The sequence below is a fragment of the Panthera uncia genome, assembly GCF_023721935.1.
Source record: "Panthera uncia isolate 11264 chromosome B2 unlocalized genomic scaffold, Puncia_PCG_1.0 HiC_scaffold_24, whole genome shotgun sequence".
Lineage (NCBI taxonomy): Eukaryota > Metazoa > Chordata > Mammalia > Carnivora > Felidae > Panthera > Panthera uncia.
Genome location: NW_026057580.1, coordinates 98075075 through 98093602, shown reverse-complemented (window position 1 = coordinate 98093602; position 18528 = coordinate 98075075). Strand labels below are relative to the sequence as shown.

The window sequence follows — 18528 nt, the reverse complement described above, 5'->3', positions numbered from 1 at the left end:
CCCCCCCCCCCCCCCCCCCCCGCACCTCACACCTCTCTGGCCTGAAGGAGAGTAAAGAGTGGCAAGAGGAGGGGACGCTTTAGGTTTTGTGGTTTTCGTTTTTACGGTGGGGGTAGCATTCCATCCCATTTCCCACAGCTTCAACATAAGCTCTGTTTTAGAAGCAGAGATTGGAGAAAAGAACTTGCTTAAGTAGAAAAGAGAACGTGGGTCCCAGTACAGCAAACGGGGAAGCAGGTGGAAACAGCAAAAGGCAAGAAGAAAAGAGGATTCGGCAAGGCCGGTCAGAATTGCTGGTGGGAAGTCTTACTGTAAGCAGTTACACTTGGTGCTGCCTGTAGCACAGACTGAAACTGATGGTGTCGTGGACTGTGAGGCAAGACGAGAAGTTGAGGGAAGGAAACCACTCGTTGAAGTAATTTCAGCTATAAGATGATCGTGTTCTAGATTGGGACTATTGCATGAGTGAGTAAGGGATCAATTAAAAGGGGAAGGGCTGGATACCAGGCAAAGGAAAGAGTCAAAAAATTCAGAGGAATGGCAGCTGGTAAAATGTGAAAAGTGGGATTGTTGCTCAAGTAGGGTTTTGTCAACCTGTGCCTTTCTCACAGGTAGTCAGGAGTAGGACAGTCCAGAGTCGTTAACTCGGCACTGACCTACCCATGGGTGACAAATCTAATCCGATCAAAGTCCTCCACAAAGAATAAAAGGGAGAGAGGCAAGAAAGAAGAGCCAGGGCAGAGCTCAGGGGGTCCTGTTCACTAGTACTAGGCCACATTGAAAACTGTTTAAATGCCAAGTTTGCAAACAGTTCCCCCTCACATCTATTGCTGATGATGTGTCTGTGGATATCTTGTGTAAGAATGGGGTATAAGCCTTGTATAACTTGGCTTGCAAAACCCTTTCTGCAGTCTGTTTCAATACATGCAGAACTTGGGGACACACCTTCTGCATGTCCCAGGTGCCTGTCGCACTGGCTCCTGTCTCTCCACAACTGTCTGTACCATTATACGTATCCCTGTGTATGCTGAGCTCTGGTGTCCTGGAGGGAAGGGGCAGAAGGAACTTCCTTTTCCTTCTATCCCCTGCACTTAGTTGGCTTTTTGTTTTTAAAGGAGAAAGGGAGGTGACCTAAGGTTTTGCTTTATTTTTAAGAAAATGACAATGAGGGGCGCCTGGGTGGCTCAGTCGGTTAAGCGTCCGACTTCGGCTCAGGTCACGATCTCACGGTCCGTGAGTTCGAGCCCCGCATCAGGCTCTGTGCTGGCAGTTCAGAGCCTGGAGCCTGCTTCAGATTCTGTGTCTCCCTCTCTCTCTGGCCCTCCCCCATTCATGCTCTGTCTCTCTCTGTCTCAAAAATAAATAAACATTAAAAAAAAAAAAATTAAAAAAAAAAAAAGAAAATGACAATGAGACTCAAATCATCTTTATGTTTTTGAACTGGCTTCCCAACAGCATTTACTATAGACCCCTTACCAATTCTAGAAAAGGATCAGGAGTGGACAATGTAGGTTAGGAGGTTGGGTGAAAGGTATGATGAGTATACTTTTGACTTCAACATATGGTCTTTAAAGAAATTCTTTTTTTACAGAATGAGTTGTTAGAAATTCTTTTGTACCCAAAGCCACAAGTTCAATTGCATCTCAGAGGCGTGCAGCCCGTCTCCAGTTCTTCAAGATCCCACTGAGACACCCTCAGCCTGCTTCGTGAAGGTCACTGGTAATTTCATTGGCAAAATTCAAAAGGGCTTTTTCTAGAAGGACTAAGCTTCTACAACAGTTCAACGTTTTCCTTTGAGGGGCGCGCCTGGGTGGCTCAGTCGGTGGAGCATCCGACTCTTTGATTTCAGCTCAGCTCATGCTCTCATGGTTTGTGAGTTCAAGCCTGCGTGGAGCTTGCTTGGGATTCTCTCTCTCTGCTCACGCTCTCTCTCTCTCTGCTCACGCTCTCTCTCAAAATAAAAAAATGTTAAAAAAAAAAAAAAAAGTTTTCCTTTGAGCTTTAGGGACAAGCCATAGTCCTCTTAGTCGGTCTGAAACATCAAAATACCTGTATTATATTTGTAAAGCACAAATCCATTTTGGAAAACCATCACAATTCCATTTGTTGTAGTTCCACTGAGCTCCTGAGATCTAAACTCTGTTGGTTTTTTAATTTTTATTATTGTTTTTTAAATATAATTTATTGTCAAGTTGGCTAACATACAGTATATACATCACGAGAATCTACCCCTAAACTCTGTTGGTTTTAAAAAACAAAACAACCTCGATGAGGAAATCCTGTTTGTCATCCTTAAAACTTTAAAAAGGTTCATTTTAATAACTGAGTGTATCCTGTGAAACGCCAGGTCCTGTATGTTAGTTGTACTTCCAGAACAGCATCCTTAATTGCAGCTTGTGGCTTGAAGTACAACCTAGGCTGCTTCACACATGTTGTCGTTCGAGCCTCTGGAGACAGGGGCTGCACACCTCTGAGATGACAGCTGATAGAAAATCTTAAACGGGGGGCCAAGACTTGAGCATGAGGCTCAGGCTCACAGCACAGGTGGTGGGGTGGCGTTCTGGGTTTTGGGTCCAACTGAACACTCTCTGAGGTCAAGGATAGACTTTTCGTGTTATTTCTACGGCCTGACCTTTTTGCCTCAATTAATGAAAACCAAGCAGGAATTGTACATAGGATAAAAACCTAAAATCTGGGAAGAGGGTGTGAGGGGGCGCACGGGGTTCTGTGTAGAAGGTTAATTGGGTCACTTTTGAAAATTGAGTAATTTCCAGAGAGTGTAGAACATCCATTGAACCCCTTCCTGAAAATGACATATTTTTAAATATTTGTACTTGCTTAGAAATCTTTGCCTATGTGAGGAAAATAGGTTCTCAAAGAATATTTTTTTACAGGTATGAAAATTGTATGATGCCTTTAGTGGTGCCTTTTTTTTTTTTTTTTTTTTAATCACAGAGTATATATTTGTAGAATCTGGAAAGTCATGGAAAAGTTATTTTTTTTTAACGAAAATAATTTCTTATGCCTGCACCTAGAGAAAACTATTAACATTTTAATATTTTTCCTACACCTTTGACTGTTGAAATTTCAGAATGGACTCAATGTTTTTTTCCTTCTGTTCCTAGGCACATGGCTACCCATTCGCCCCAGAAATCTCACCAGTGTGCTCACTGTGAGAAGACGTTCAACCGGAAAGACCACCTAAAAAACCACCTCCAAACGCATGACCCCAACAAAATGGCCTTTGGGTGTGAGGAGTGTGGGAAGAAGTACAACACCATGCTGGGCTACAAGAGGCACCTGGCCCTCCACGCGGCCAGCAGTGGCGACCTCACCTGCGGGGTCTGCGCCCTGGAGCTAGGGAGCACCGAGGTGCTGCTGGACCACCTCAAAGCCCACGCGGAAGAAAAGCCCCCCAGCGGCACCAAGGAGAAGAAGCACCAGTGCGACCACTGTGAGAGATGCTTCTACACCCGGAAGGACGTGCGGCGCCACCTGGTGGTCCACACAGGCTGCAAGGACTTCCTGTGCCAGTTTTGTGCCCAGAGATTTGGGCGCAAAGACCACCTCACGCGACATACCAAGAAGACACACTCGCAGGAGCTGATGAAAGAGAGTCTGCAGTCTGGAGACCTTCTGAGCACCTTCCACTCCATCTCTCCCCAGTTTCAGCTGAAGGCCGCCCCGCTGTCTCCCTTCCCTCTGGGGGCTCCCGCGCACGCGCAGAACGGGCTCGCCAGCGGCCTGCCCGCCGAGGTACACGGCCACGCCCACAACCCCTCGGATCCGGCCTCCCAGCCGGTACAGGCGCTGCCGGAGCCCCTGGCCCCCCTCCACCCCGTAACCTCTCCCAGCTCCCCTCCCGCGCCCCTCCAGAATCACAAGTACAACACCAGTTCTACCTCATACTCCCCACTTGCAAGCCTGCCCCTCAAGGCAGATACTAAAGGATTTTGCAATATCAATTTGCTTGAGGACTTGCCTCTGCAAGAGCCTCAGTCACCTCACAAGCTCAACCCAGGTTTCGATCCGGCTAAGGGAAGCGCTGGTAAAGTGAGCCTGCCCAAGGAGCTACCTGCAGATGCTGTGAACCTAACGATACCTGCCTCTTTGGACATTTCCCCCCTGTTGGGCTTCTGGCAGCTGCCCCCTCCTGCTACCCAAAACGCCTTTGGGAATGGCACTCTCACCCTGGGGCCTGGGGAGTCTCTGCCGCACAGGTTAAGCTGTCTGGGGCAGCAGCAACAAGATCCCTCACTAGCCATGAGCACTATGAGCCTGGGCCAGCTCCCCCTCCCCCCCATCCCCCATGTTTTCCCAGCTGGCACCGGCTCTGCTATCCTGCCTCATTTCCATCATGCATTCAGATGACTGGTTTTTAAAGCGTCCTTTTCTTATTCTGGAAGATGTGTTTTAAGGAGCATGTAAGCATCAGTTATGCTACAAGGAGAGATTCGGAAAGCGGGACTGGAAATGCGGCTAATTCAGTGATGACTGGCTTGAGATAAGAGAGTTCTCGAACTGCATGTATCGTGCCAATTGTCCTGAGTGTTCATGCTTTGTACCAAATTTGATAAGCAAGTATTCTTTAATGGAACTGCAAATATTGTCAGAACCGACATCCAAACGAGGGCTGCTATATATAGGTGTTTGTCAAATTGAATTTAATCGTAAGCCATGATCATAATAATGTTAACTAATTTTATGTGGCACTGCCTAGTAAAGGGAACTATGGGAAGGTTTGGCTTTCTCCAAAATGGGAGAATTTTTAAAATACAAAATAACCTTTATATTGCATATTATAACTAGGCTGTGTATTTCTTTTCAGGGATTTTTCTACCTTCAGGGTTGGATGTAGTTTAGTTACTATTGCCATAGCCAACCTGTAGTTTTACAGAAACAATTTCTTGTGGAATAGACGTCTCCATTTTAAAAAAGCATTTTAAATGTAGTTTGAATATTTTCCACAAGATGCTACAATGTGAGTTATCACTTCATGTATCTTAAAAGACTAAACTGGTTGTCAGTTACATCTGACAGAAAAAAAAAAAAAATCACTGTGTAACCAGGTTAAGTGGTAAAATAATCCAGGCGTCAGTCAAAAGAAAGCATTTTGCTGACTTTAATATTGATTATATTTTTAACAGGAATTTAAGAAAATATTACTGGAATTTTAAAATATATATATATATATTAAACAAGAATTTTCTTTGCTCTGTCTGGCTTAAAATACTACTCTGCTTAAGTATTATTTTTAATCACCAATAAATGCATTTAAATTCATCATTTAAGTCAATATTAGTTTTTTTCAAAAGGATAACATTTGCAATGTAACTATAATCTATGTCTTGAATTTGGTATCTAATGAGTTTAAGAATATAAAACCTAACCTTTTTTTTTTTTTTTTAAAGCTCCTTTGTCTTTTGTGTTTAGAGGCTTTCTATATGAAGATATATCTTACATATAATAAACTACAAATCCTGCAGACTTGACTTGACTGATTTTTTACAAACTACACGCGCGTAACCGTCCAGATTGGGATATAAAACATTTCCAGCTCCCTAGCTGGCTCCCTCATGCCCCCTCCTGGCCATTATTCCCCCCACAGAAACTACTATTGTGACTTCTATTCAGCATCTGTTAGAAACTACCTTTTTTGGAGTAAATTAGGATTTAAGGTGGAAGCTTCAATGCTTCAGTTAAGTTCCCACCACTGTGACTTTATTTCTAAAAATTACTGATAAAACATTTTGAATTCTGCCATAATACTATGTAATTTATTTCTGATGCGGATGTCAGAGTACTAGCTACTGAAGTGTAGTCTATCCTGGACGACCATGTTCCAGTTTTACAATGGTCCTTACCATTAATTTCTAGTACAGATTAGAAATTTGCCTATTCCTTGCTGGGATTTCTTCAGAAAGTATTAGGACCCCTTGAATCTGAAAAGCCTATTTCTGCTTTGCCTCTGATTAGGATGGGGTTGGGGGGTGGGCCGAGAAAAGGAAGCCGTGAGAACCTTTGTCCATCAAAGAAGCCTGTTAGCCAATGTGAGAGACCCTGGCCCGTAGCCCTTAATGGTGATGCTGATGAACACAGAGGGCACCAAGTGACCCAGGGCTTGGCTGCAGTATGGGGAACCAACATGGTGGACCCTTAAAGTACAGTTTAAGCTGTGGGTAGGAAATGAGAAAAAGGGGTAAAGTTGCTCTCTTCAGTAGGACTCCAGTGGGAGGCCTATCTCCATTCCTATATCCACTCTTACCTGAGAGAAGGCAATCTGCCAGAGCATGAGGAGAGTACTGGTTCACCTTAGCAAAATCTCCCAAGATCCACTTACGGAACCTTCCACAAATACTTTTACATGGCTTTGTAGTCTTCAGTCCAATCCAGAACACATACCTGATACACCTGAGCACAGAACATAGCATTTGGTCCCAAAATACAGATCAAAAGAGTTCAGGTGGTGTACTTGGCTATACTACGAGTGGGAGTAGCTTGGGATTCTATTTAAATTTAGACAGGAGGGGTGCCTGGGTGGCTCAATCAGCTAAGTGTCCGGCCTCGGCTCAGGTCATGATGTCACAGTTCGTGGTTTCAAGCCCCAAGTTGGGTTCTGTGCTGACAGCTCAGAGCCTGGTGCCTGCTTTGGATTCTGTGTCCTTCTCTCTGCCCTTCCCCTGCTCATGCTCTGTCTCAAAAATAAGCATTTAAAACATAAAAATAAATCTAGGAAAAATGGGCTAATTCCTAATTTAAATTCCCTGAGTTCAAGAAAAAAATAGGAGTGCCTGGGTGGTTTTGGGGGTTAAGCGTCCGACTTTGGTTTTGGCTCAGGTCATGATCTCACAGTTCGTGAGTCTGAGTCCTGCACAGGGCTCCATGCTGTCAGCGAGGAACCTGCTTGGGATTCTCTCTCTCCCTCCTCTGCCCCTCCCCCACTCAAAATAAATAAAAGCTTTAATTAAAAATAATCCTTGGGGCACCTGGGTGGCTTGGTCAGTTCAGCGTCTGACTTCAGCTCAGGTCATGATCTCACGGTTCGTGTCAGCTGTGCTCACAGCTCAGCGCCTGGAGCCTGCTTCAGATTTTGTCTATGTCTCTCCCCTACTTGCACTCTGTCTCGCTCTGTCTCCAAAAGATGAATAAAACATTAAAACAATTTTTTTAAATAAAAATTCTTACATGAAAAAGCAGGAGTACAAAAGACTTTACAAAAAGAGTGTATTCACCCAGAGGACGGCAAGGAGAAGGAAGACTTGAGACACCACCTCCCCACAGAGCCATAGAAACCGGAGGCAAACTGAGCAGGTGACTTCTGACCTGGCCATGAGAAACAGCCTGAGACCTCTTAAGAGCATCCTTCCCACAGGACGGGAAGGTTCTTGTATCTTGTTCCTCCACTGCAGCGTTTCCCCCGAAATTGTGTGCACTGGTGTGGGACAATTCTTCGTGGTATACAGATGGAAACTTAGGATATTTACTAAAGTTTATCAGAAGAAAATACCAAAAATGGGATTTCACATTATATAGACTGAAGCTGGATAAAAAACCGATTCTCCTAGTAAGCAAATAATGCCAGTAAGTAGAACTCCAAAGACTGTTTCACCAAAAAGTTCTAACACCAAAGTAACATTTCTTTAAAAACCTATTAAATGTCCAAAAAAACCCACCAAAACTTCAACCACTTTCACGCAGGCTGATATGTTGTTTAATGATATTGTTTTGAAAATTTTAAAGGGAGTAAAGAAGAAGAAAATCTGAATCTGGTTTTTACTTGTTCTACATGATGTCTCAAGAAGAATCGTGGGCTTATGGAACAGCTGTCTGCCTTCCCCCCCCTTACGTGGCATTCCTGGGTACACAGCCACGCAGGCTGATAAGGGGAGACCGTCTGAAAACAAAAAAAGGCATCTACTTTAGAACTTCATTGTTTCCACATTGAGAATGTTAAATAATATAGGCCTCATTACAATTTTAACAACAAAAATCACAATATAAAAAAAAAAAAGTCTCCATAGCAGTCCGATTCGGTATCAATCTCAGGGAAATGGCCTTTTGGGGGGAAATGTGTGTGGAAGAAGGGACAGGGCTGTAGCCTTCCAGGTCAAAATGAGGGCTCATTCCCCTTTCCTGTGGTTTACCAGTCAGAAGCTGAATATCATTTTCAAACTATATGTTTAACAAAAGAGTATGTTTCAAGAGCATATATTTTGTTAGTCCAAGGGAGGGTTTACCCAAATTTCTCTTTGGTTTGCCTGCTATGGATTCATTCTCTTAAAGGCTCGGTAACAGGATCTTCCACATTAAATGATTAGCAACACCTGGATTAGAGGTTAATTTTTCTTTTTTTTCCTTACCTGGCCTCTAGGAGTTAATCTTTTTTAGAAGATTTAGTAAATCCTTGTCTGAGTTTTGCTCCAGAAGCAGGGTCCACTGCTAATCCTTTGCAGACATAAACAGATTTGTTATTATGTAAAAGCAAACATTAGCAAGAAAAAAAAAGGAATGATTATGAAATCCTCACATTGGATTCAGGAGTCTCTTCTTCCTTTTTGTTTTGTTCTGTTTTGTTTTGTAGCTATAGACAAATAATCAGTCTCTATCTCGGGCCAAATAATAAGGGAAACAGGGACAGTCCCAGGCACCTTCTCTACCTCTGCCCCTGGCGCTTCCCTTTCTCGCGGTTGGGCCCTCTGGGACCAGCACCTCAGGCGGGCCACCACTCCTACAATCCAACTCTCCCCACTGCTGTCCTGGCTTTCGAAATGTTCCCTGAGTGTATCGTGTCTTCACAGTTCTTTGCCTGCTCTCATTCCAGAAAGGGTTTGATAAGCCTTATGGAAGCATGAGATGCCTTTCCTCCCAGGGCTTATTTTCATAGCGATGGACTCATTCCACAAACAGGATTCTTTTCCTTTGTGCCCAGCAGCATTATTAGGTATCAGGGTGGAGGAGTTTGTAGATACAAGCCTGCCATACCATGGTCTGTTTTGTACTGCATGGTATGGGACAGGAGTCTCAGATAAATCTTTTTTTTGTTTTGTTTTGTAAAATGGAACAATCCCCTTCTGTCCTAGAGGCCTCCTTTCCACTCGCGTTTTATGAAGGGGGAGTTACCAAACAACCCAAGGACATCGTGAATCAAACTAATCAAAAGACATGGGAGTAGAAAGAGTTTTCAGTGTTCCTTTTACTGAAAGTCCTACGAGTTTTAGGTCTTCCAAAGACGCGGCAACTGACCCTTTGATACTCGTTACATCTGCTACATAATTAAATTAGTAAGGAGGGGATGCCAGTGCAGGGAAGATGCTTACCTTCATCAAATCCGCTGGATCCAAAAATAAAAGCAGAGCCCACCCCAACAAAGTCGTGCAATACGATTGATTCAGTGAATACATGACACAATATAGGTCTAGCGCCCAGAACTGTATTGACGCAGTGATCTTAGTTGCTCTGTATGAAAGTCCTGGAGAAGCTTCGCTCAGCAGTACCTTCTCAGAAACTCGGTCCCTTTTACACCCAAACCCTCGAGCAAATAGCCACCGGTTGTATATTTGCTAACTAGGCTATAAACTCACTTTGCAACTGAACATCAGAATCTTCGTGTGAGTAAAAGACCTATATATCTTTTTCCACAACAATTTCCATACATAAGTATTACAGGTAATGACTACAATGTTATCAATGCCTATCTCCTTAATGTTTTCATTTTTGACCCAGTTTTCCCAAAGCAGACAAAGGTCTGGTCGGCTCTACCCCTTTCGATGAAGTGGCTTGAGCCAGTTCCTTAGGCTTTCTGTGCTTCCCTCACCTGTAAACCAGGAACAGGACAATTACGTGTGCGCCGTATTACTGTGAGGTGTGAACGAGTTGATACATGATGTGCTCAGAAGACTGCTCGACGTCAGCCATCATCCATGAAGAAGGGAATTACTTAGCACAGCAAAAAAGTGGATACAACCTAGCTGCTCACTACCAGGAAAAGAGCTACATAAGTAATCTGTGATACAGTGCTCGAAGACAAAACTCTTTTTGCCATAGGGAAATCTTCAAAATGTGTTAGTGAAAAAAAGTCAGGATGAGTAGAGGGGCTATGATCCCAAACTTTGATAAAAGGGAAAAAAAAAAGAAAATGTAAGTAGAGGAAAATGGAAAACGGTATCGGTGTTAACAGTGGTCATGTCAGGATATGGAATTATGAGTGTCTTTTATTTTCTTCTTTTTCTCCATTTTCCAGTATTTCCTACACTAAGCATTAATTTCCTACGTGATACTTTTTAAAAAATGCTCCCTCAAAAGAATTTTCTGCAAACAAAATAGCTCGAAATGAGAAATCCCAGGCCATCGTGATTGCCTAACTTACGCAGCCACCAGTGACGGAGGAGGCAACATCAGCGTCTGCGTTTATCACATCCAGTCTGGGTGCCTCACTGAGCATTTATGACCCTCCTTGCTCCAGGGCCAGCCTTCCGTTCTAACTTGATTTTCTGCTCACACCCCAACTCGTTGCTATGCTTTGGGCCATTTGTTTCCAAAGTATGTCTTCTGCATTTTCCTTTTCTTATCTTTGTTTGTTCCATCTTCAGTTTTTCTCCACTGGTCAAAATCTAGCTCACCCTGAAAGCTCATCCCGAATGCCTCCACCCCCATGAAGCTTCCTCTCTCTCAGGCTGACACGTCCTCCATAAAGCCTCCTGAGCAAAGATGATTTTCTTGTATTCCCTTAGGACTTTCGCTTCTAATTGTTAAATACTTGACATAATTTTTAACTGCCTCTTCTCTTAGGCTTTGAAGAATCTATGGGCATAAGAAATTACCATGCATAATAATATGTTCAATGAATGAATCCTCTGAACATCCACGGCAGCTGCTGTGTCAACTTCGCACATCACATGCTTTCTTGAATCAGAGATCTTCCCGCACATGTTTATCTTCTCATAAGATTGTGACTTTTGCACACGTATCTCCCCTGACTGAATTTAGAACAAAATGCTGTACCTGGAAGGTACTACATGTTTCTTTTACTCAAGAGAGGTTAAGAATGAAAGCCAGAGTTTTAGAGAGTTAACCGCCAGCTAGATGAAAGACAATAATAGGATTTATGTGGAAGGCGAGTGACACCAAGTGGCCTAAACTACTGATTATCAATCTAGAAATAGCAAAGCCCAGCAACCACAATTTTTTAAAAGATCCTCCTATTCTCAAATACACTGAGACTGAGCTGAACAGAAACAACGGACAGTAAGATGCAAATCTGATTCATATCAGAGCCTCTTTATATTAGTGAAAGGCAATGTTTTTCTCTAAGCCTTAAACATTTTTAAGAATTCATCTCCCCTGAGATGAATATACTTCTTATATGTTCAGCATGCTTTCTCCCCAGAATGACTCCAAATGAAATGTTAACTAATTTAAAGGCATACCAACCGCAGACTTTATATTTAAAGGTAAGCAGGTGACACTACAGGAAAAGACAAGGAATTCAATTTTTTTTAAAATGCTTATTTTGAGAGAGAGTGCCTGTGCACATGGGGTAGGGGAGAAAGAGAGCGACAGCGAGAATCCCAAGCAGTGTCCAGGCCATCAGCACAGAGCCCAACACGGGGCTCGATCTCACAAGCTGAGAGATCACGACCTAAGCTGAAATGAGGAGTCAGAGGCTTAACCGACTAAGCCACCCAGGCACTCCAAGAAATTAAAATTTAAAAGCATCTTAAACCTGAAATAAAACAAAAGCTACCTCTTTTTTTTTTTTTTAACATTTATTTATCTTTGAGAAACAGAAAGAGACAGAGCATGAGCAGGGAAGGGGCAGAAAGAGAAGGAGACACAGAATCCGAAGCAGGCTCCAGGCTCTAAGCAAGCGGTCAGCACAGAGCCTGATGGGGGCTCGAACTCACAAACTGTGAGATCATAACCTGAGCCCATCGGACGCTCTACCGACTGAGCCACCCAGGCACACCAAAACAAAAACTACCTCTTAAAGCTAATTAACATGACAATTCTAATTCACATGCCAATAATTTAAGTGGGAAATTACAGAATCAAGATATCTACTTTTCTCCCATATATTTCATTCAAAAAAGTGTTTCTCAAATATCTCATATGTGCTCTAAACAGTTCCAACAGGTAGAGATACAGCAGTAGAATTAAAAATAGACAAAGGAGACAGATCCTAGCCTTCTTGAAACTTAAATTCCTTTTTGGTGGTGGGAGAAAAATATATATAGACTATTAAATGGTAATAAATGCTATATTAATAAACTACAAAGGGGGAGAGCACATGGGTGGCTCAGTAGGTTAAGCATCTGACTCTTGGTTTTGGCCTAGGTCACGATCTCATGGTTTGTGAGTTCGAGCCCCATGTCAGGCTCTGCGCTGGCAGCACGGAACCTGCTTGGGATTCACTCTCTCTCTCTCTCTTCTCTCTCTCTCTGCCCCTCCCCTGCTACAGCATGCATGCTCTCTTTCAAAATAAATAAATAGACACTAAAAAAGTTTTTAAAAAGACTACACAGGGAATTATGGAGGGTTTAAGATTAAACACAGAGGTTTGGCGGGGGGGGGGGGTCACTCTGAAGACGACACTCAATAAACACCTGAAGGGAGTGAGCAGTGCAGGTCAGTGGGGGACTGTTTTGGTCTTCAGCCAAAGGAGCAACAAGAGCCCTGGGTCAGGAGTGTGCAGGCCTGTTACCGCCTAGAACAACACAGGGGCGCCTGGGGGACTCCGTCAGTTAAGTGTCCGACTTCAGCTCAGCTCACGATCTCAGTTTGTGAGTTCGAGCCCCGTGTCGGGCCCTGTGATGACAGCTCAGAGCCTGGAGCCTGCTTTGGATTCTGTGTCTCCCTCTCTCTCTGCCCTTCCCCCACTCATACTCTCTCTCAAAAATAAATAAACATTAAAAAAAATTTTTTTTAAAGAACAACACAGAGGTGGTGGTGGTATAGAACCCAGTGTGAGCCATGTTAAAAAATGTCCTTTTACTTAGCAACATCACAGTGGTCATAAACCACCATAACTCGTCAAGAGCAAACATAATACTATTTTGCTTAGACCTACTGGCTATTAATCTATTTTCTGATATATTAGAATGGTGTCTATAACATTCTGCCTAATGTCAAGTGCTGGGACATATCACATCCCAAGACACATCATGGGATGTGTCACATACTGTGACATGAGACTTCTGAGCTGTAGTTTAGGACTTTTTCACTTACGCCTTGCTGCTACTTTGAAGAAATTACTTAGCCTAAGCCAAAAAAACCTCTTCCTTTATTTTCAACACTGTTTCATCCTGACACACTGTCTTCTCGAACCATTCCCAATCGTTTTGCAAATTTACTAGACCAAGGAATGAAGGCCCTATCTCCACTGCTGTACTCAGACCGGACTTTGCACATTGTCAGAGTTCTTTAATCATGATGAATTTAGAAATATTCCCTCCTGGCAAGTAAGGTTCAAGCTCAAACTTAAAAGAGGGCTTTTCACTGGAAGGGAGGCAATATAATCTTTGGAAAAAATAAGGAAAGAAACTATAATAGAAAGAATTTGTCTCTCCTGAAGGACACTAATCTATAATTTAGAAAAATAGCACGTTTTACCAAATAAACACATGTACAGTTTGAATTTATTTTTCTCTAAGTGAAAACTAAAACCCCATTGTTAAGTTTTCACAGATCAGGAAAAAAATGAATGGATTGGGCTTACAGGCCTGTAGGGAATCTTTTTCAAATGTCCCATTCCATTTTTAGCCCATGATAAACAACTCATGAGGAATTTCAAAACTACAAAAGCTTTCTGGTGTGGTGACTTTATAAGCTTTGAGACTGGCAGTTCCTAGTCTGATTCTGAGAACTTCTTCAAAATATGACTTCTGATCAGAGGCAACAATATGGTCATGAGTGAATTCACATTGCCTTCATAGCATAATGTTGATCATAAGAAGAATGCCACATTTATTAAGGCAGCTCAGTGCAGAGGGGAAACACGTGTAGGTTTACCAGTCGTGTGCCTTGAACAAATAACTTCTCCTCTCCGAGCCTCTTTCCCTTTCCACAGATTAAAACATTTGGGAGATTATTAGGATAAAATGAAATGGTTCTAGCACATAGGAAGTGCTTTAATGGTGGTTATGCCTTTCTGCTACTTGGAAGAAATTGTTTAGTTCTAGCAAGGAAAATTTCCCTTTTTTTTCTTTCCCAGCTTTATTGAGATATAATTGATTAGAACATTGTGAAGGTTTAAGGTGCACAACAGGATGGTTTGATACACATATATCTTGCAAAATAACTACCACAAAAAATGTTTACACGTCCATCACCTCACATAGTTACTTTTGGTGGGTGTGTGTGGTGAGGATATTTAAGATCTACTCTCTTAGCAAGTTTCAAGTATATAACACAATATTTTTAACAAAAGTCCCCATTCCCTACATTAGATCCCTGGCACTTACAGCTGGGAGTCTGTACCCTTTGACCATCATTTCCCCAACCCCACCTTCACCTAGGACAATCACCATTCTACTTCCTGTTCTTATGAGTTCAACTTCTTTTAGATTCCATATGTAAGTGTGATCACACGGTATTTATCTTTCTCTGTCTGAACTATCTCACTTAGGATAATGATCTTAATGTCCATCCGTGTTGTCACAGAAGGCAGAATTTCCTTCTTTTCTATGGCTACATAACATTCCATCATGTCTATATGCAACGTCTTTAACTCTTCATCCAGCAGCAGACACTTAGCTTGTTGCCATGTCTTGGCTCTTCCGTTTTCTTCTCTTATTTTCCACACCATACCTGACACACTTTTATATCCCATTCTTAACCTCTTTTCAATTTCACAAGACCAGAGAAGGATGGCTCTAGACCGTCCTGTTGTAATCGTATCTGACTCTGTATATCAACAGAGTTATCAAATCCCGATAAATTGGGAAACGCTCCTTCTTGGCAAATAAGTGTTAACCTCAAAACCACGTGTCTTTACACCCAAAAGCAACACTGTATGTCACAGCTTTCGCCAACCGCCAACAAATCCCAAAGCCAACGGTGGTTCCCCCCTGGTCCCTCGTCCGATAGCCGACTCGCTCGCTCCGACTCACCTGGCCTAGCTGGGACCACAGTCGGGGATCCCAGGGCCCTGTTCTGCAGCAACACTCTCACGGCACTGGTTACAGTTGGCTCTTTTTTTGGACTCATCTGAGCCCTAGCCTACAGGAAGAGCAAGAGAGACGGGGAACAAGTCTGTAACCTCAGGTAGCACTCAGGAGGTAAAGCTGTTGCCACTTAACCAGTAGCAGATGGGGGTCAGCTCCAGGACATGCTGCACCCACGGGGAGGGGACACACGCACACCCTGTACCCTCGTTCGCCTGTCCTCCTGCTGGTTCTCAGAGTCACGTCTGGGTTTTGGCACTTGCGCTCCATAATCAACCCCTGAGGGGAGTGGTGATACGTTAATCCTGTAAAATTCATTGTATGGAGACATAAGAAATCACTTAATGTCAATAAGGACAGTTATGGAACATTTTAGTCGTTCCTTTTACTTGAGGATGATTTTGTTTTTAAATCCACGAACGGAGAAGAAAAACAGACGTTGGCAGGCAGCATATGTTTTAAACACAGAATTCCATCATCTCCACGCCACGCCCCTCCCTGCCGCGCAGCGGTAGCTGAACAGTTACATTAATACAGAATAAGGACCCGAAGGTCCTTCGGGGGCTTCCTACCTAGCTACCGGTCCCAACATCTCCATGGCAACTACTGCATAAAGATAACCTGCTACTCCAAGTGAGAGTTCTCACGTGGGCAAGGAGGGCCTCGGGGCTACAGCAGGCAGCTCATCCCCATGCAGACAAAGACAGCTATTTCCAGAGGCCCGTACTGGTCTCTTTTGGTGAAGGCTATAACACATTTTTAAAGTTGATTATGTTTAAAATAGAAACACATTTCAGCTGTGCTGTGAACAGCCCTTCAGAAGTAAGACGACCCCTCCCGTCTTGCTCCACTCTGAATGGGCCTCACTATTAGCCCGGCCCCTGAGTGGCGAAGCTGGCAGAAGACAAACAAGGGCTGCTGTTCAGATACACTCTACGGGGAGTTTCCTCAGAAAGCAGCTAATTTTTCTTCTGCGCTCCCAATCACCACTTAGTTCTGGAAAACAAGGAGAGGAACGGGGCCAAGTCACTGGTTACACTCAGGACGGCCAGCTGGCCTTCTTCAGGAATAAAAAGCACTTCCGTTTGCTGCTTCCCTGGGCTCCCTTTGGCCCCACTAATGTGACGAACTTCGTGAACTGGTTAGAACATTTCGAAGAAATGTAATGCGCCCTTCCCTGCTTTAGAAGGTATAGGTAGAGTTTTACTTAGAAAACTTTTCCGGGGCGCCCCGGGGGCTCGGTCGGTTTGAGGATCCATCCGACTCTTGGTCCCGGCTCAGGTCATGATCTCACTGTTCGTGGGTTCAAGCCCCACGCCGGACTCTGTGCTGACAGCCTGCTTGGGATTCTCTTGCTCTCTCTCTCTCTGCCCCTCCCCCACTAGCGCTCACTGTCTCTCACACTCTCAAAAATAAATGAATAAACTTTTTAAAAAATTAAAAAAAAAAAAAGAAATTTTAAGAAAGAAAACTTTTCCAACTCAGTTGAATTCAAGCCCAAAGCATCATATACCCCCCAGATTGTGGTGCCCGTCCCACTGACAAGAGAGGATGGCCAGAGAGGAGGAGGAGGGTGGGGCAGCACGGAAAGAGGAAAGGCAGAGGAGACGTGTGTGCAAGCCACTTTGCTTATGGTGTCTATAATCCTCGCAACAATGTGGCAAGGTACAGATTACAGTGAGTCTCAAAGAATTTGTCTAAGTTTACCTACGGATAATAAATTAAAGAATTGAAAGTCAAACCCTAACTAGTGATTGCAGAATCTGGGTTCCTTCCACATCGCACTGCTCCCATGCTATTGCAGGTATAAAGATTGAATCTCTACAGCTATATTTATCATAACCACCCTGCCTGCTCCACCAACACATCTATCTCCTGCTTCCTGTGTTTCTTTATCTAGATGTATAGTATACTAACTTCTCAGGCTCCGAAGCTAAAATCCTTGTCAACCCCGATCCTCTTCTAGCCCATATCCAATCGGCGTCTCAGACCCCCCATTCTCAAATTCTTCCTCTGCATACAACCCGTTAGTCCTCTTTCTCTGGGCCCGCATTCTTTATCTGTTGCTGGGACTCCTAACCGTGGCCAATCCATCTGACCACTAGCGGCAAAGGTGATCCTTCTAAAACACCAATTGTGTCACTCCAGTCTGCACTATTCAACCCGTCGACACTGCCCACAGAATGACACAGGAGGCAGGTCACAACCAGACGGGAGAGCTAAGAAAGGCGATCTGCAGAGAGGGGAGCTAGCAGAAGCATGCCAGGAAGAAGGGACAAGTTGAGAAAGTGGAGAGGACGACTTCCTGGGTTCAGGGGGGACTTTCCAGTTCCTGTGTGAGGTCCTCAGATTTGAGGGCATCTCGCCACTTCCTCTGTTCCTCCTCTCTGAACTGACTCGAGTGGAAGCCCTTCTGGATCTGATGCCCCCTCACCTGCCCCTTCCCCCTCGCACACAGACACTCCTCAGGCCACAAACTGGACATTTTGTGTGTAATATCCTCTCCAACCCCCACGTCAGGCTGGTGAACCCATCTGATATTCAAGGAGAAATGCTGCTCTTCTTTGAAGGCTCCCATGGATCACACTGGCCTCTTCCTCCATAGCGCTCCTGCACAGGTCAAATCCCACAGCTCCCGACTGCCTCGTTTCCAAGCCCTCCTCCACCTCTGTTGAATTACAAATGCTGATCAATCAGCACCTAGCACAGTGTCTGGGACAGAGTAGACACTCAGTAACTGTCCAGTGTATACGGAGCCAGAGCTCAGAGTCCAGAGTCCGCGGGATATGCTACTGTGGGACAAGCTCCCACCCCCTGTTACATACTGGATTTTGTGGAAATCTTTCTCAATGTTTCATACCTTCAAGTATTCAGACCAGTTTAATCTTTCCTTGGCATCGGAGTCATGTTATGAGACTAACAGTCTCCATAGTATATCGTAAGTTATATCCCTGGGGCCGCTGATGTGTGTGAAGCTGTTTGCCGGACCTCAGTTCTGTTTTCTTAAGTCTGTTGTCTTCCGGATCAGCCCGTCCATTTACTTACCCGGACCTATTTGTAACAGCCTGTTTCCATTCATTTACTTTACCTTGCTGATTCTATGGCTTTAAAGAAAAGGCTGCAGACCCCTCCTCTATCAGAGAACAACACACACGACCTACAGAACAGGTCTTCCTTACGACAGCTTGCCCACTCGGCCAGCCCCGCCTCAGGTTCGCAGTGCTTTTCTGGATGGCTAAGGCTGATAGTCACTGTTGCATACATGCACAGGGTTTTACCGTAACACTACAGAAACACTACTTATATATTCAAGGCTTCATCCTGAGAAGCTTCAAACACTGTAGAAATATTTTTTTCTATAATATCC

The 18528-nt window shown here is 43.8% G+C and overlaps 2 protein-coding genes across 11 annotated transcripts in view; one reads left to right on the top strand and one right to left on the bottom strand.

Annotated features, from left to right (window-relative positions):
• PLAGL1 (PLAG1 like zinc finger 1) overlaps window positions 1-5487 on the top strand; it is an 84865-nt gene extending 79378 nt beyond the window's left edge. For 4 of the 7 annotated variants that reach the window (XM_049653011.1, XM_049653010.1, XM_049653014.1 and 1 more), the window contains one exon: window positions 3126-5487. In XM_049653011.1, coding sequence (XP_049508968.1) covers window positions 3126-4371 — 1246 coding nt within the window. In that variant the 3' untranslated portion in view covers window positions 4372-5487. Of the gene's footprint in view, window positions 1-1591; window positions 1720-3125 lie in introns of all 7 variants that reach the window. The other 3 variants (XM_049653015.1, XM_049653017.1, XM_049653016.1) reach the window with 2 other exon arrangements.
• A 2201-nt stretch (window positions 5488-7688) lies between these two features.
• Window positions 7689-18528, bottom strand: part of ZC2HC1B (zinc finger C2HC-type containing 1B) — a 42088-nt gene continuing 31248 nt past the window's right edge. For 2 of the 4 annotated variants that reach the window (XM_049653023.1, XM_049653021.1), the window contains one exon: window positions 8458-15216. In XM_049653023.1, coding sequence (XP_049508980.1) covers window positions 14989-15216 — 228 coding nt within the window. In that variant the 3' untranslated portion in view covers window positions 8458-14988. The other 2 variants (XM_049653022.1, XM_049653024.1) reach the window with 2 other exon arrangements.